This window comes from Nelusetta ayraudi, unplaced genomic scaffold (assembly GCF_046127955.1).
Source record: "Nelusetta ayraudi isolate G7.1 ecotype Tasmania unplaced genomic scaffold, CSIRO-AGI_Nayr_v1 ptg000026l, whole genome shotgun sequence".
Classification (NCBI taxonomy): Eukaryota; Metazoa; Chordata; class Actinopteri; order Tetraodontiformes; family Monacanthidae; genus Nelusetta; species Nelusetta ayraudi.
In genome coordinates this window covers 9,233,456-9,248,820 of record NW_027466076.1, presented here as the reverse complement: position 1 = coordinate 9,248,820, position 15,365 = coordinate 9,233,456, and the positions used below count along the sequence as shown (strand labels likewise).

At 44.3% G+C, this 15,365-nt stretch overlaps 1 protein-coding gene across 2 annotated transcripts; it reads left to right on the top strand.

The window, feature by feature from the left end:
• The first annotated feature begins 2,073 nt into the window (after positions 1-2,073).
• On the top strand, positions 2,074-15,322 carry aebp1a (AE binding protein 1a). Of its 2 annotated transcripts, XM_076029719.1 has the most exons (21): positions 2,074-2,681; positions 6,322-6,567; positions 6,681-6,740; positions 6,864-6,932; positions 7,614-7,682; positions 8,721-8,780; positions 8,894-8,953; positions 9,765-9,842; positions 9,992-10,101; positions 10,206-10,345; positions 10,489-10,573; positions 10,901-11,045; positions 11,444-11,523; positions 11,621-11,744; positions 12,034-12,230; positions 12,977-13,150; positions 13,255-13,380; positions 13,461-13,707; positions 13,835-13,974; positions 14,156-14,255; positions 14,357-15,322. In XM_076029719.1, the coding sequence occupies exons 1-21, from the start codon at positions 2,408-2,410 to the stop codon at positions 14,935-14,937; spliced, it is 3,165 nt and encodes a 1,054-aa protein (XP_075885834.1). In that variant the 5' UTR covers positions 2,074-2,407; the 3' UTR covers positions 14,938-15,322. The 2 variants fall into 2 exon arrangements, with proteins under 2 accessions (XP_075885834.1, XP_075885835.1); XM_076029720.1 differs by lacking the exon at positions 7,614-7,682.
• The last annotated feature ends 43 nt before the right edge of the window (positions 15,323-15,365 follow it).

The window sequence follows — 15,365 nt, the reverse complement described above, 5'->3', positions numbered from 1 at the left end:
CCCTCATAACTTGAACTTGAAAAAATGTTAATCTTTATGTCATTATTGCACACTCATAACCACACACACACACGCACGAAACACACACACACACACACACACACACACACACACACACACACACACACACACACACACACACACTCACTCCTGCGCACATCTGTGCGTGATTAAGCCCCCACACATTTTTCCTCAGATGTCAGGACGTTCTAAACCCAGACAAGCAGTCAGTCTGTCATTTTAGTTAAAAAGAGACAGATGGGTGATTTTCTGAAAATAATCATGGAATATGCAGCATTCCCCCAAAGGCATAAACAAACAAGAAAAGTTATTTTTTTATTATTATTATTATTATTATTATTATTATTATTATTATTATTATTATTATTATTAGCAGAATATAAGCAAAAAGTTGCTTTTGGATTGTTGTCACAGCCATATCTAAAAGGCAGGGGGAAAAAATGAAATGTCCTCTGAGTTGATATAAAACAACTGGTGTGAAAGGAATTGTCATTAAGCAAAAAGCGCTGCAGGAACAAAAGCTCATAAATTACAGTGCGTGATGTCTTAAAGGTTTTCTGGGCAGTTCTTAAGCCAGATAATACAGCTGCCGTCGGCCTGCTGCCTGGATGAGAGCCTTAGTGTGATGGTCACTTCCTGATCGGCAATAAATCCAACTTAATGACCTTTTCAACCTCAGTGAAGCTTATTTTTTTAACATTATCAATCAATTCATCATTTTGAAGCATTTAAAGCGTTCTAACAAATGCATTGTTGTTAACATATTGATCAGATATATCCCTAAACTCTACTTTTTTTGGTTGTTTGTTTTTTAGCACACAATCAGCCCCATTGGTTATCTTGTCCAACAAAATCAAAGCACCGCACACACCATGATGAAGCAGCAAAGAATGCCCATCTGCCGGCCTTTTATTGTGACTCACTTCTTTTCATGAAGTCGAAATAATTTGCATCTGGATTTGCTTTATCTGACCGACAGGAATGTTTTGTCACTGAGCAACAATTGAGACCACAATCAAGAAGTTGGTAGTGTGAAGATTTGCCAATATTTTCACCACAATTGTTGTCAGAGTGCATTTTTGTTCAAATGGGCAGCAGTTGCATTAAACAAAGTGTGGCAAAAGCCAGTCAAGCTTTGGGAAAACACCACCGGTGAGGCAGAAATGTGTTTTCCCGGTACTCAGAATTGAAATCTAGATCTAATAATCTGGCTAGATAGAGTAAACCAAACTGTCAGCATTCACATAATTGATAGATAACAAAAATCTGGACTCAAGATGACTTTGCTGCTTCCATGAAGTTGATGTTCACCGCAGTCGGTACATAGAACAGTAATGGTTCCAATCAGGAAGTGGGAGGGATCTTTAGTTCCTCTGGGCTGTGTGTTTGAACCGTTTAGCTTTGTGTTTTGGATTTATAATCATCGACTGTGCTGTCATCCCGGAATTCGAACAAAACAGGCTGCTGTGCCTGATTAACCTAATTAACAGTCTTTCTCTAGATTGGATTTTAGCCCCTCTGCTGCCCCGTGTGCGCATAAAATCCGTCATTAAACCTTTAACCTTTTGCCATCATTGGATGTGGTACTGTACAATGAATTTTAGCTGTATTTTATTAAATTATTCCTTTGTTGGTTTATTGATGCACAGTGTGTCTGAGTTCTTATTGCAAACTTAGGGAACTTTTGGTCGTGTTCTACTCTTGGCTTGTTCACGGGTACGAGGAAGACAAACCAATGATCTGGCTTGAGCTGTTGTGAGGGAATAAACAGTTTTGTTTGTGAAGGGATGTTTTTCTGTTGTCTGACTGTTTTGCTGAGTTGCTCCTCTTTCCTTTTCTTCTTCTCCTTGCTACTCCCCGTCGACCCGCGTAGGAATGTCACATGTGGCAGATGCTCCTCCCCCTCTGCACAGAGTTGGGTGAGGGGTAAAGGGGGTGAAGGGCCATGAGGGAGAGATGTGACCAAGGAAAATGTGGTAGAAGAGGAGGAGGAAGAGGAGGAGGAGGAGCAAGACGAGGCAGGGAGGCGTGTTCCTTTGCTGTTGCTGCTGCTGCTGAATATCTACTCCAGACGGATCCTCAGCAGGACCAGCCGGCTACTCTAAATCCACCGAGCCTCAAGCACTTTTTTCTGTACCTTTTAACCACCGAGTGCAGAGGAAGCCCTCCAGACGTTCCCGGGCTCTTCTTTTTGTTCTCCGCAGCTCCCTTTAAAACAACAACAACAAAAGAAGTCCTCCAAGACATCTGAGGGTCTCCAGAGCCTGAGGACAGGAGACAGCCGAATCTGTGCATCTGCAGGTCAGATGTCGCTTGTCGGATCTTTTAAACAACCAGTTTGAGATCGAAGGCTGCTTTTGAACATACTCGAGGTCGAGGGAGGAAGATGAGGGCCGAGACGCTGCTCTTCTGGGCCATCTTCACCCTCTGCTGCGCTCTGCTGTGCGCCGGGGAGGATGCGCAGGGGGACAAAGCCTCCAGAGACCTGGGCCAGGTGAGACGGCCGAGAGGAGTGCTGGAGCGCGGCGGGCAGGTGGAGGAGGAGGAGAAGGGTGCCGTGAAGAAGGGTGCGGTGCCGATGTCGGACGAGCCTGTCGAGGCGGTGGAAGCAGAGCAGGCGAAGCCAAAGAAGAAGAAAACCCCTGAGGAAATTGAAGCAGGTAAGCTGCTCAGCTGGAATGGGACAAATCCCGGCGATGTAACAGCATATATTTTCGTTGAATAGGAATTTTCTTGGCATATCTGTTCCCTTGGCTTTTAATCAGTCTCAGCCTGCAGCCAAGACACGCACATAGGAAAGGCTGCAATCCATCTCCCCACCCCTGCAGGAAACGGTTTGTTTTGCTTTTTTTATCTGCTCCGCTGTATCTGCCTCCCTCCAGAGGATTCTCCAGCTCTCACTCTCTGCGGCGCTCCCGCAAAGCGAAGCGCTGCAGCGGACTTGAAAGCCGCGTTAGGGGAAAGATCAGTGGAATTCAGTTTGGGTGAAAACACCGCAGTGATTCAGCGACGGCGATGACGATGGCGTTTTCTTGGCAGCGCCGACCGCAACACTGCTTACATGACCTGCTTTCTATGCCAGGAAGACGGGCCTGTGTCACAACAGTAAGGAGTTTGACCGCTTTGTTTTTGGTCAAACACAATTATCCTCGCTCGCAGCTGCTACCGGGGCACCGCTGTGGAACGTAAAGTCTGTCTCGACTGCAGGCAAATTTCCACTACGGGAATATGTGAGGAGGCATGATTTACAACAGGGCCCACGCTCAGTCATGCCGATGCAACGGCAATCATGTACTCATGAGTCGACTTTCCACTGCATTCAGCAAAACCACGAGGCAAGCGGCCAAAGGTTTTCATGAGTGGCTGGTCAAGGTTACATAAAAGGCTGTGATTAACAAAACCCAAAACATTTCTTCCAAGCTTGTTTTTTTAAGTTTGGTTGAAAGCTTGACAGCCTAACACAATGAAGTATTACATTCATGATGATGTTCCATGTTCCCATTTTTCGTGGTCAGTTTACTTGTTGTAAATCATTATGCAACATTTTTTTTATAGTAACTGAACTATCACAAGTATTCAAATGAACAAGTTCAGGTGTTTATTTTTCCGTCAAGTTTTGTGCGCCAGTTAGAGCGCTCACGAAATCCACACCGCCATCTGGGAAAGGAAAGATTTAGCACAAGGGGAGGAATTTGAAAAAAGAAGCTTGTCGTGAATAATATCATGCTGGAATCAGCCAGGTAGCTACAGCTCGAGGCTTCTGTGTCTGTGTCTCTTCTTCTGGGGCTCTTAGGGGCAACTAGAGGTCGGCACTTCTTGGCTCCATCACAGATAAGACGATGCTGATTGGCTGTATGATCCTAAAACCTAGTGAAAATGTTTTCTGTAGGTCGTTTGATAAGACAGATGAGCAAAATTTGCAGGAGGAGTCACGTTGGACTAAGCACCAAGCTGAAAACTTTTCTCAAAATTTTCAACTGTGCCTGATGAACATTTTATCGCCTTACCTGCAAATACATTCTCAACCAGTGTTGTTGGGGTTACTCCTTTAAAAAGTATTCTAATTACTTATTCAACTACTTTGTTTCATAAGTAATCAATAACTAATTACTCTAGTTTTAAAAAATAAAGATAAAGTAACACTTGAGAACATCTTTTTTCCTGCACATAAAGTACAACAAACCACAACATTCTTTAATTTAGATGAGATGAACTCAAAATAATGCTTGTATTTCCAGCTATCAAACGCAAACACTGTTTTTTCTTTTGCCGCCGCCATGCTTGTTTTGGTGCGTCGTCGCAAATCAGCGATCTTGCATGCATGGCTGCATCATCAATTTGTGACATCATTGCTTTCGGTCATTTTCTAAATTTCAGACATTTTGTGGCTAATAAGATATTTTTAGCTTGCAAAATATTGCAGAAAAGTAATGTAATTGTTACTTGATAAAGTAATTCTTCCAGAGTAATTACTCTGTTACGAAGAAAGTAGTTTAATTACAGTAGTGGATTACCTAGTAATAGATTACTTGCCAACATTGTTCGCAACACATTGGAAGGCTCTTGTTAGCATGTAGCTAACTTAAAATTGAGATTAGGTTATCTCACAGTAACAGCATCCAGCAGAATAGATTAGTGAGCAGAATTTCAAGAGAAAACTTTTCGAAAAGGGTTACACAGACTAGCTATGGAAAACATGTGTTTCTATATGTTTACCCAAATCTGTCAGGTAAAACTTGACAGCCGCTGATGAACGAACTTAATGAATAGATGATCAACCACAACTCTACAAACTCACCTGTTGTTCCTCATTATACCCTGCTGTGATTCTGTGCGTTGCCGTCACACTGTCATTGCACACAGAAACCACGTCTTGCAAAAACCATAATTGGCTGAGCGTAAACAACAGCAGAATATTTTTGCGGCGTGCTTCAAACGCCGGATGCGAGGGCAGACATCCTATGGAAAAAGAAAATACCAACAACCCTCCTTTAAGGCTTTAATCTTGTAATGTGAAGCTGAGGCCTGTGACACGGGAGGCAAAGTGATTCCTGACGTGTGTGGGTGAGTAATGAACATGCTGGAGGGGAGGTGTTGTGTTTGGGACCAGTGGAACATCAGGAACATGTCTCGCAAATGAGAACAAGCCGCCTCTGTGTCTGGGAGACTGCCGACTGGAAAGCAGAGGATTAAAAACACTGACTGACCCTCGGACCGGTTTTGACCATCTCCTCTCTGTAATAATCCCCCCAAGTTCCTGATGAAACCGCCTATTTCACACTGGTTTGGGAAATTGGGACACAATGAAATAACAGTTTGTAATCAGACTGAGATCAACTAATGCTGTCCATCTTCATTCTCGGTATGAACAGAAAGCTGATGACAAAAAAAAATCAGCTTGAAAATCAACAGACTGTCAGTGTTGTGACTGATGAAGATTATTTTTACTAGGTCAAAGTTCCAGGTGTCAAAGCAGAGGATCCAGCTCTAATTGGTTGCTTGCCCTATTTGAGGGTCATCCACGCAATCCACAATTCACAACATAAGTTTTCAACAAAGGCAGATCAGTTTGTTTCTGCACTATCCTCCCTTGACTAAGCCAAAGCAAAGCCAAAAACCCCAAACTATCTATTGTGTATTTTATTGTATTTTTCAAAGGGTAATTTCCCTGCCAAATAAAGCATGAAAGGCCCTTGTTTGTACTCTTTGTGACATAACAAGGGGACAGCTTCCAGAAGACTTTGAGAAAAGTAGAGCAATAAGAAGTAAAAGACTGGCTTGTTCCATTTCTGGGAATTTGTTTCATCAGGGGAGTTCATTCACAGCATAGACATCTGAATGGTTTGTTATGTAACTTTAGAATATTTAAATAATAATTCAGGTCATACGCTTTCCTCGCACTCTGCGAAGCAGACTGTTTACTCCATTATGTGCATTAAAGTGACGACCTCAGGGGAGAACATTACTGTCTGGAAATGAATTTTACAGGGTTTCTTGTTTGGTCCAAGACCAAGTCAAACACTGAGTCCGACCAATTCTCCTTCAGAACCAAGTCCAAGTGTTCCTTTAATGATGTTTGCAGTGTTTTTTTTACACTTGTTTTATAGTTGAAACGCCGACTACATTCGGGTGTGTGGGAGGACAGACTCCAGTGAAACAAACGTTTGGCATTTGTAAAATCCACAGTAAAATGTTGAAAGCGGCCTTAACCGCTGCCAAATATCATCCTCGCTGCGAGACGTGCACAGATTTCATTCAAACTGAACTCTTTTTCTCCTTTCCAAACTCATCTCTGTGAAGCCAGGGCAAAGAAAGCGGCAGAGAAGGAAGCCAAAGCAAAGAAACAGAAAGCCCCCAAGCCGACAAAAAAGCCCAAGGCGCCAAAACCCACCAAAAAACCAAAAGCACCAAAACCCACGAAGAAACCGAAGGCACCCAAAGCCACCAAGAAGCCCAAGGTGACGACCACGGCGCTGCCCGTCACCGCGAGTCCGTCCCTGGGGGGCAAAGAGGCGGAGCCGGTGACTGGAAGTATCTGGGACACATGTACGTAAAGTGCACGGCTTTATATTAGAACCTAATGTTCGAAGTTGATTGGGTCGGCAGTGTCGCATCTGGGTCTTGTTTCGCATTAAAAGGATATCTCCACCTCTTTGCAGTGTTTCAGCCCGTGACTCCAAACATCCCCAGGTGGGCGGAGCCAATCGAGCCCGGTTTAGGTGAGTTACACAGTGGCAGTGAACACTTTTGACTGCCATCCCACTTTGTGAAACAAGAGAAATCCCACTGGATTTAAGGACGGCAAGTAACTCCACATCCCCTCCCTCTGTCCCATCTTGCAGTCGACGTCTCCAAGAGACCAACGCCTCCTTCAAGACCAGTCAGCGAGTACGACTACTGGGACGCCGGACGTAGGTTTTGTCAACGTCCATTTAATCCAGACGTAAAAAGTTTTACGAGGGCTTTTTATGAGGCCGTTTGGCTGCTGGGTGTAAACATGGAGGTTCTTTTTCATCCCGATGGCAGTGCTTCAAGCACTGGATCTCTGTCTCGACACACATATTCAATCACAGTCAGTTACATGTGACTCCTATATGACCCCATAAGGCTGTAGGTTTTGGTGTCTGTTCCTTCAGTTCAGGGGTAGACTTTTTTGTACAAGTGGGCCACAAAGTTATATTTGTCTTTGACCCCAAAAATTCTAAAAAATTCTAAAAAATTATCTTAAAAGAGTTGAAAAAAATTGATGAAATACAGCTTTTACAGCTTTTATTACTTACTTCTTTATTATTTCTTCAAATTCTGACATGCTGGATTAAAAAGCTTACTGGGCCGCATATGGCCCCCGTGCCGTAGTTTGGTCACACCTTCTCTAGAATCTTCTGTTCAAATCTTGTGGTTTTGAATCTTCAACACCACAAGGATTCTGAGTGACTGAAGGCTCTGGAGGCCATCTGGGATTCAAAGAACCGTAGTCACAGTTGTAACTTTGGTTTCGAGGGGAGCATCACATGGAGACCAAAGCTGGAAACTTTGGAACACTTTGGAACTTCTCTATTTTGCTGCTCTGTAACGCTCTGTGTTGCCCACAGACGAGGTGCCGGCTGTGCACCCCAACAAGAAGAAGGCCACGACCACTGAAGCCATCATGTACATACCAGGTGGGACATCCGTCCGTCTCACACTGTAGGGTTTTTTTTTTGTAGAAAAGGGTCATGATGTCAATGCGGCTTGTTTGTGCGGTCAACATGGACAGCCATACTGCCGCTGAAAACCAAAACAAACACTGCGACACTGTGACCTCATCTCCACTTCAGAGGAACGCTACGCACTTACTCCAGCGTCTCATTACACATCAAAAAAAAAGAGCTTGGCCGCAAAACAAATGCTTGCGTCAAAATGCATAGCTGAAAATGAGAGGGTTGAAAATCAGTAGATAGCAAATACCATGGTGCAGAGAATAACCCTGAGGAACCGTTTGTGTCATATTTTTCTTTCGTTGGTTTGTGAGACCTCTGTCTTAACAACATGAGTCATGGAGTGCAGTAGTAGTAAAGATTTTTATTATTTACATTATGCTTACAAAAGGACAAACTAATAATTCAACATTACTGGCACAACCACTTTTTCTACTTTTTCCAACGTTAAATTGTTGCAAACAGAAACTTGGCAAAAACATGAACAGTATCAAATGCGAGAGAAAAATATGTCATAAACGAAATTATATGTAACAATAAAAAAAATGATTTTTGTCCGAGGGGTTAATTAACATCTCAGTTGGAAAAAATAGATACAATTTCTGGCTCTTTTTTAATGGGTTGGGCTTTTACAGGGAAACTTTGGCAGCTTTATACAAACTTTGTTTAGGGCTCAACCACACGGCCATAGAGTCCTGTAATAACAATCCTCATTCTAGGATAAAAAATAATGTATTTGTGTTCACATTCCATTTCCGTGCTGTTTATTTTGAACGTGTCTTTGCAGTTAGTGTTTGAGTTTGGCAGAACATACAAAAAAAAATACTGATTTCATTGGATAATTACGATCATTTCAATTAATTTCATGTGTTTTAATATGTCATCATTCTCATAATTCATCGCAGCAGCTAAAATTCTGTCATTTATAGTTTCTTGCCGTCGCTCCATGTGCGATGCAGGCAGAGGAAAGCTCACTTCGCAATCATGTGCTTGTGCTTCCAGAGGAGACCACCAGCGAGCCATATGTCGGCCCCTGGTATGAAGAGTACGACTACGCCGACTGTACGTCACCGCCAGACAGGTCTTCCTGCCAAATGAGCATGTGTCACCACGTGCAGCAGGGGCCCCTTGATCGTGACCGCCGGTTGTTGTTTTGTTTTTTTTATTATTTGCAGTGGCTGCCAAGAAGCAGGAGGAGGAAGAGGAGAGAGCGCGTAAAGAAAAGGCTGAAAAAGGTTTGTCGTTCAAAAAAAAGAATTTCCAGAGAAATGTTGAGCGTCTTCCACAGTGGTTCAGAATCCCGGTAACATTACTGACACATTGCATCACTTCATGCTTCTACTTTTTGAGACTGCTGAATGCAAATCCCCTTTAATGTGTTACTCAGATTTTGTAACTAAATTGTCAATATGAGATAAATAATAATTTCTCTTTCTTTTGTTATAATTAAAACTCTATTTGAGAGTGTTTTCTATATTCCTGTGCTTATGAAACTGCTGGCTGATGTTGTGATGATGTCAGTCTGCAGGCAGGAGGGTGACGGCGAAGGTCAGCTTGATAAAGTCCATTCCACTCTTGTGCAACATTTGGCTTTCGCAGCGGCGCCGCGCACAAAGTTGCAGATCTCTCCTCGTGAAATCCAAACTCTCCGACAGAACATAGACTACTCATAGAAAATAGGGATTTTTATGGGAAATTCTTTATGGAAAATGTGTACCAGTGTGTCACTGAACCAGAACATTTAGCGGATCAGACCCTTGTGTTGTGTTTTGGGATGTTGCCGTAATCATCTTGTCAGAGAACAACACGTTATGCAATGAGTCCTGATAACACGGAGTCAAAAGTTTAGAGACGATCCAATTCAGATTATACCGTATTTTAGTGATGTCCCTGATTTTCTGAGTAGTGTATATTAAAACGTCATGCTCAGACACGTGGAGGAAGGGGGCGGGAACGCATGGAGGAACATATGGAGGAACATATGGAAAATGTTTCAGGAGGTTCAGAGTGTTTTGATGCACGTTTTTTTCCCATCACACTCTGAAGCTGAGCGGCTGAGGAAGCAGTGGGAGGAGGAGGAGGAGGAGAGACTGAGGCAGATATCGGTGCCCACTGAGCCAAAGAGTGAGAGAACACACTTGAACACACACACACACACACACACACGCAGTCAACTGATTGAAAAAGCAGATGAGAAAAACATTGGTTTTTTTCTCAAAACAAAACAAAAATATAACATAAATCCAGCAGATTACGTGACTTTGCCCCCTCAGAGTGTCCCCCACTGGGCGTGGAGTCCCACCGGGTGGAGGACGACCAGCTGTTGGCCTCCTCCCAGTCCCACCATGGCTTTTCAGCTCAGAGGGGACGCCTGAACATGCAGGTAAAGATGACCCACCGACCCCGGGGGCGGAGGGATAATTTTGGGCGGATGGGCGAGGCTGATGAGAAAAACCCCTGCCTCAGAGGAGTGGTGGTCAACTGCAGGGCTCCGGTAGTGACGATGGCCTGTACGGCGGCGGGTGGTGCGCCGAGCCGGAGGAGACTAACCACTGGTTTGAGGTCGACGCCCGCAGGGAGGTGGAGTTCACCGGGGTGATCACTCAAGGAAGGAACTCGGAACAACAGTGAGTCTATATATATATATATATACATATATATATTTATATATATTTATATATGTATACACACATATACTGAATATGTAGACCTCTTGTCTTGTTTGTCACTCAGGCAGAAATTTGGTCTCATCCATCTGTTTTTCTTGTAGGGAAGACTTTGTGTCGTCTTACTTTGTGGCCTTCAGTAACGACAGCCGTGATTGGACTACACTGCATGATGGCTATGCAGAGTGGGTGAGTGACATGTAAACAGCACAACTGTAGATCAAAAGAAAGATGCTAACCAGAAAGTCCAAATGGAATGAGAATTATTTTACATCCATGTGACAAAAAAAAAAAAACATTGAAGATTGGTGGAACAGAACCTTTTCCGTCCAGACTGGTTTCTTGCTAACAGCTTGTTGGTCACAGCTAAACTCCACCCTTATATCTTTATGGCACGATCATATTTTACCCATCAAAAGTCTGATGGCAGCTTTTCAAGATGGAGCGGCGAGATTTCAGACTTGCAGTCTCAGCAATCCAGCTGCTTTTTCAGTTGTGTGTGTTCCTCTCTTGCAGTTGTTTTACGGCAACGTCGATAAGGACACACCAGTGATGACTCAGTTTTCCACACCCGTGGTGGCGCGCTACATTCGCATCCTGCCCCAGAGCTGGAACGGCAGCTTGTGCCTCAGAGCCGAAATCCTGGCCTGTCAACTTCCCAGTCAGTAACACACACGGACAATATCACAGTGCCACAGTGTTGAACGAAAAGCGTCTCAGCAATAGGAACTGTTCCCAGAATCCAAGCAAATATTATAACACAATACTTTGAGTTTGCAAAGCCTAATACTTCTAGTTTTAAATTCATTTAGTTTAAATTGTATTTCAAATACTTCAACCAAACCTTGCTCAAAGTATGAAAGTATTAGCCGATCAGAGCAAACAAAACAGCTGTACATACAGTAGCTACATGCAAACAAAGGGTTTCAATTTCATTTAGAAATTACAGTGGATGTCTCCACATAAACAAACACATATTGCATGATGTAATTTCACACTGCAACAAAAATAACCATATCAGACTTTCCAGCGATCTTGTGTTTTTATCTGCTTCTGCAGGCAGCTACCGCAGCGAGAATGAAGTGCACACGGCAGATGACCTGGACTTCAGACACCACAGCTACAAAGAAATGAGACAGGTCAGGGTTTCCATTTCTTTCACTCTAATTAGTTGGAAAAAAAAAAAACTTGCCACAATAGGAGTCATCAACAGCGCCACTCATCTCCTATTTCCAGATGATGAAGGTGGTCAATGAAGAGTGTCCCAACATCACCCGGATCTACAACATCGGTAAAAGCTCCAAGGGGCTGAAGATTTACGCCATGGAGATTTCCGACAATCCCGGAGAGCACGAGACAGGTAAGAGACACGCAGCGCAGCAATGCATTGCGTTGTGTATTTGTTGATAAGGCTGTGGATCAGTGGATAGTTTAGGCGTCTATAAACAGACGGACCCTGGTGAGTCATTTCGGGAAAAAAGTATCCTTAGCAAAGAGACGGTTGAAGTTTTGGGTGGACATTTATTAGGTTATGTAATTTGTGAGACAATTATTGCACAAGTTTTAAAATGTGTATTATGTCATGTGATATTTTTTCCATCTGTCTTGCTGTTAATGAATCCCTGTTTTCTCTCCTTTACTGACACTAGGTGAGCCTGAATTTCGGTACACAGCAGGCCTTCACGGCAATGAGGCTCTTGGCCGAGAGCTCCTTCTCCTGCTCATGCAGTTCCTGTGCAAGGAGTACAATGACGAAAACCCCAGAGTGCACCGCCTGGTGGATGGAGTGAGGATACACCTGGTGCCATCAGTGAATCCCGATGCCCACGAGCTGGCATTTGAAATGGTAATTCAAGCCTTTCCTTTTCTGTGCCCTGTGCTGTAGCTGTGACAAAGTTCACTGCTACTAAACTGGTCAGTGAGTAATCTATTACTGTAATTAGATTACTTTTTAAGTGACGTAAATAATGTAATGGGATTACATCATTATTACTTTATCAAGTAACAATTCCATTACTTTTCTGCAATATTTTGCAAGCTAAAAATGTCTTATTATCCACAAAATGTCTGAAATTTAGAAAAACAACCGAAAAACAACGATGTTGCAGATTGATGAGGCAGCCGTGCATGCAACGTCATCGATATGCGATCAAAACAAGCATGGCGGTGGCAAAACAAAAAACAGTGTTTGCGTTTGATAGCTGGAAAAATTAACATTTTGAGTTCATCTCATCTAAATGAAAGAATATTGTGTTTCGTTGTACGTTATGTGCAGGAAACAAGACGTTCTCAACTGTTACTTTATCTTTTTTTTAAACTAAAGTAATTTGTAATTCATTACTTATGAAACAAAGTACTTAAAGAAATAATTCGATTACTTTTAAAGGAGTAATCAGTAATCAGTAGTTGGATTACTTTTATGGAGTAATCCCAACAACACTGAAACTGGTATCGTCAATCACAAATTGGATGTGGTCCAGTTCCAAGTCTGGAGATTAACCGTAATGTCATTGATGTCTCGTGCATTGAAGATAATCTTTTAATCTGTCACAAGTTTGAGTATTGCGGCAAATCTTTCTGTGGCTTTTTTAGGGCTCAGAGATGGGAAACTGGGCACTGGGGCACTGGACTGAAGAGGGATATGACATCTTTGAGAACTTCCCTGACCTCAACAGCGTCTTATGGGGGGCAGAGGACCGAGGCTGGGTACCTCGCGTGGTCCCCAATCATCACATCCCTCTTCCGGAAAACACCTTCAACGGCTCTGTGAGTCGGTTTACACGGCACCTGAAGGCCCCTGCTCAGCATCGTGCAAGGCGACACCAAACTGTGATGAAATCTAAGTGGCTGTCCCCTTCTTGTCCACACAGCTGGCCGCTGAGACCAAGGCCATCATCACCTGGATGGAGCGTAGCCCATTTGTGTTGGGTGCTAACTTGCAAGGGGGAGAAAAACTGGTGGCATACCCTTTCGACATGCAGCGCCCACCAATTTCTGTAAGAATTTGACCAAAGGAAGAGCACAGTTCAAACGCACATCGTCCAACCAATCCTTTTTCCTACCAATGTCGTCCTAGTACACTGAAAGCCGGCGTTGGAGAGGCAACACGGAGATGAACGAGGAGACGTGGGCTCGTATCCAGCGGCAGAACGAGGGCGCACTGAGGGAGACCCCGGACGACGCCATGTTCAGATGGCTGGCCATGTCATACGCCCACAGTCACTTGACCATGACCGAGACCTACCGGGGGTCCTGCCACGGTGACGATGTCACTGGGGGACAGGGCATCGTGAACAGAGCCAGCTGGAAGCCAGTGGTGGGCAGTGAGTATTGGCACAGTCATCGGCGCAAGAGAAAGTGGGAGGTTTTGGCTCTGGAATAGGAACTGTTAATCCACAGGGTGATTCTTGGACCAGAATTTAGCCTCTGAAATGTATCTTTATCCTGCAGGCATGAACGACTTCAGCTATCTGCACACCAACTGCTTCGAGCTGTCCATCTTCTTGGGCTGTGATAAGTTTCCGCACGAGAGCGAACTTCCTCTTGAATGGGAGAACAACCGCGAGTCGCTTCTGTCTTTCATTGAACAAGTAAGAACCAGGCTGATGGTTTTTATATCAGAGGGTTGGTTGGTTGGTTGGTTGAGTTTCAACTCAAGAAGTTGAACTCAGACTGAGAATGAGAAGATATCCCAGTCACTTTTAAGAATAATCAAAAAATAGCAGTCTGTTGTTTAGGTCAGAAAGTGACAAAAGGATGTTTTCCTTGCAGGTACACCGAGGAATTAAGGGTATCGTGAGAGATGTGGAGGGTAATCCACTTCCTAATGCCACCATATCAGTCGAGGGAATCCGACACGATGTCAAAGCTGGTAGGTTGGGCACGCGTTGAAAAAAAAAAACAATGTCTGCAAGCTGAAGAGTCACACAAACTTAACGCGCACTCCAAAATCCACTGCCCCTTGCTTTTTAGCTGCCGGCGGAGATTACTGGCGCCTGTTAAACCCCGGGGAGTACCGCGTGACTGCCAAGGCTGACGGCCACACCCCTCAGACCAAACTGTGCATGGTGGGCTACGACTCCGGGGCCACCTCGTGCAGCTTCACCCTGGCCAAGTCCAACTGGGACCGCATCAAGCAAATCATGGCGCTCAACGGCAACCGGCCCATCCGGCTCGTCACCAGGCCCAACGCGGTGCGGACGACGGCGGCCAGCGCCATGGAGCAGAACGTGGTCACGACCGAGAGCCACGCCAGTGCCCAGAGGGCGGAGAGACTCAGGAGGCTGCGCATCTTGCGCCTGCGCAGGCTGCGATTGCAGAGGTTACGAGGGGGTCTGAGAACGACGAAAGCTACCACTACGACGACAACCACCACCGCCACCACCACCACCACCACACAAGCCCCCACGACGCCCCCCGAAACCGAGAGAACCACGTCCTGGTACGACTCCTGGTTTCCCGTGGACAGCTGGTCCACCGAGAACCCGTTCGACAGTCTCAACTTTGACTCGGTGCCCACGCAGGACTACCCCTTTGAATACACCATCGACTGATCGCTTCGAGGTCTCCAGTCACGCGACACCTTGATACCGCTGCAACGTCACAGCATTGCAAGTTTACAAAGGCAAAAGTTACAATTTAGTTCCCTCGTTTAGTGCCGACAAGATGGATTTGAAAAGAGCGTCCGTCGGATAAATTGTGTTTTTGGAAAATCCTTGACAGAGAGTTTGATCTGGAATGAAAAGCTTCTGCTGAGCAGAGACGATACATCACAGATTTTAAAATGAAAGTCTTACTTTTGCCACGACACACGAAAAAGATGAAATGCGTCCGACGGAATAAAGGTTTTTGTGTTTTTTTTATGGCAACAGCGTGATAGCTGGCCTCAGTTAATCTGCTGACTGCTTTTGATTAAAATGAAGCTATTTTCTACGTTAACCTGCGTATGTGTTTTATTTTTCGGTTTCAAAAAAACAAAACA

Bases quoted from the DNA above. Each gene is read 5' to 3' on its own strand.
- aebp1a (XM_076029719.1), top strand. From the start codon at position 2,408: ATGAGGGCCGAGACGCTGCTCTTCTGGGCCATCTTCACCCTCTGCTGC. The intron at 2,682-6,321 runs GTAAGCTGCTCA...ATCTCTGTGAAG, and splicing joins CCCTGAGGAAATTGAAGCAG to CCAGGGCAAAGAAAGCGGCA. The intron at 9,843-9,991 runs GTGAGAGAACAC...TTGCCCCCTCAG, and splicing joins GGTGCCCACTGAGCCAAAGA to AGTGTCCCCCACTGGGCGTG.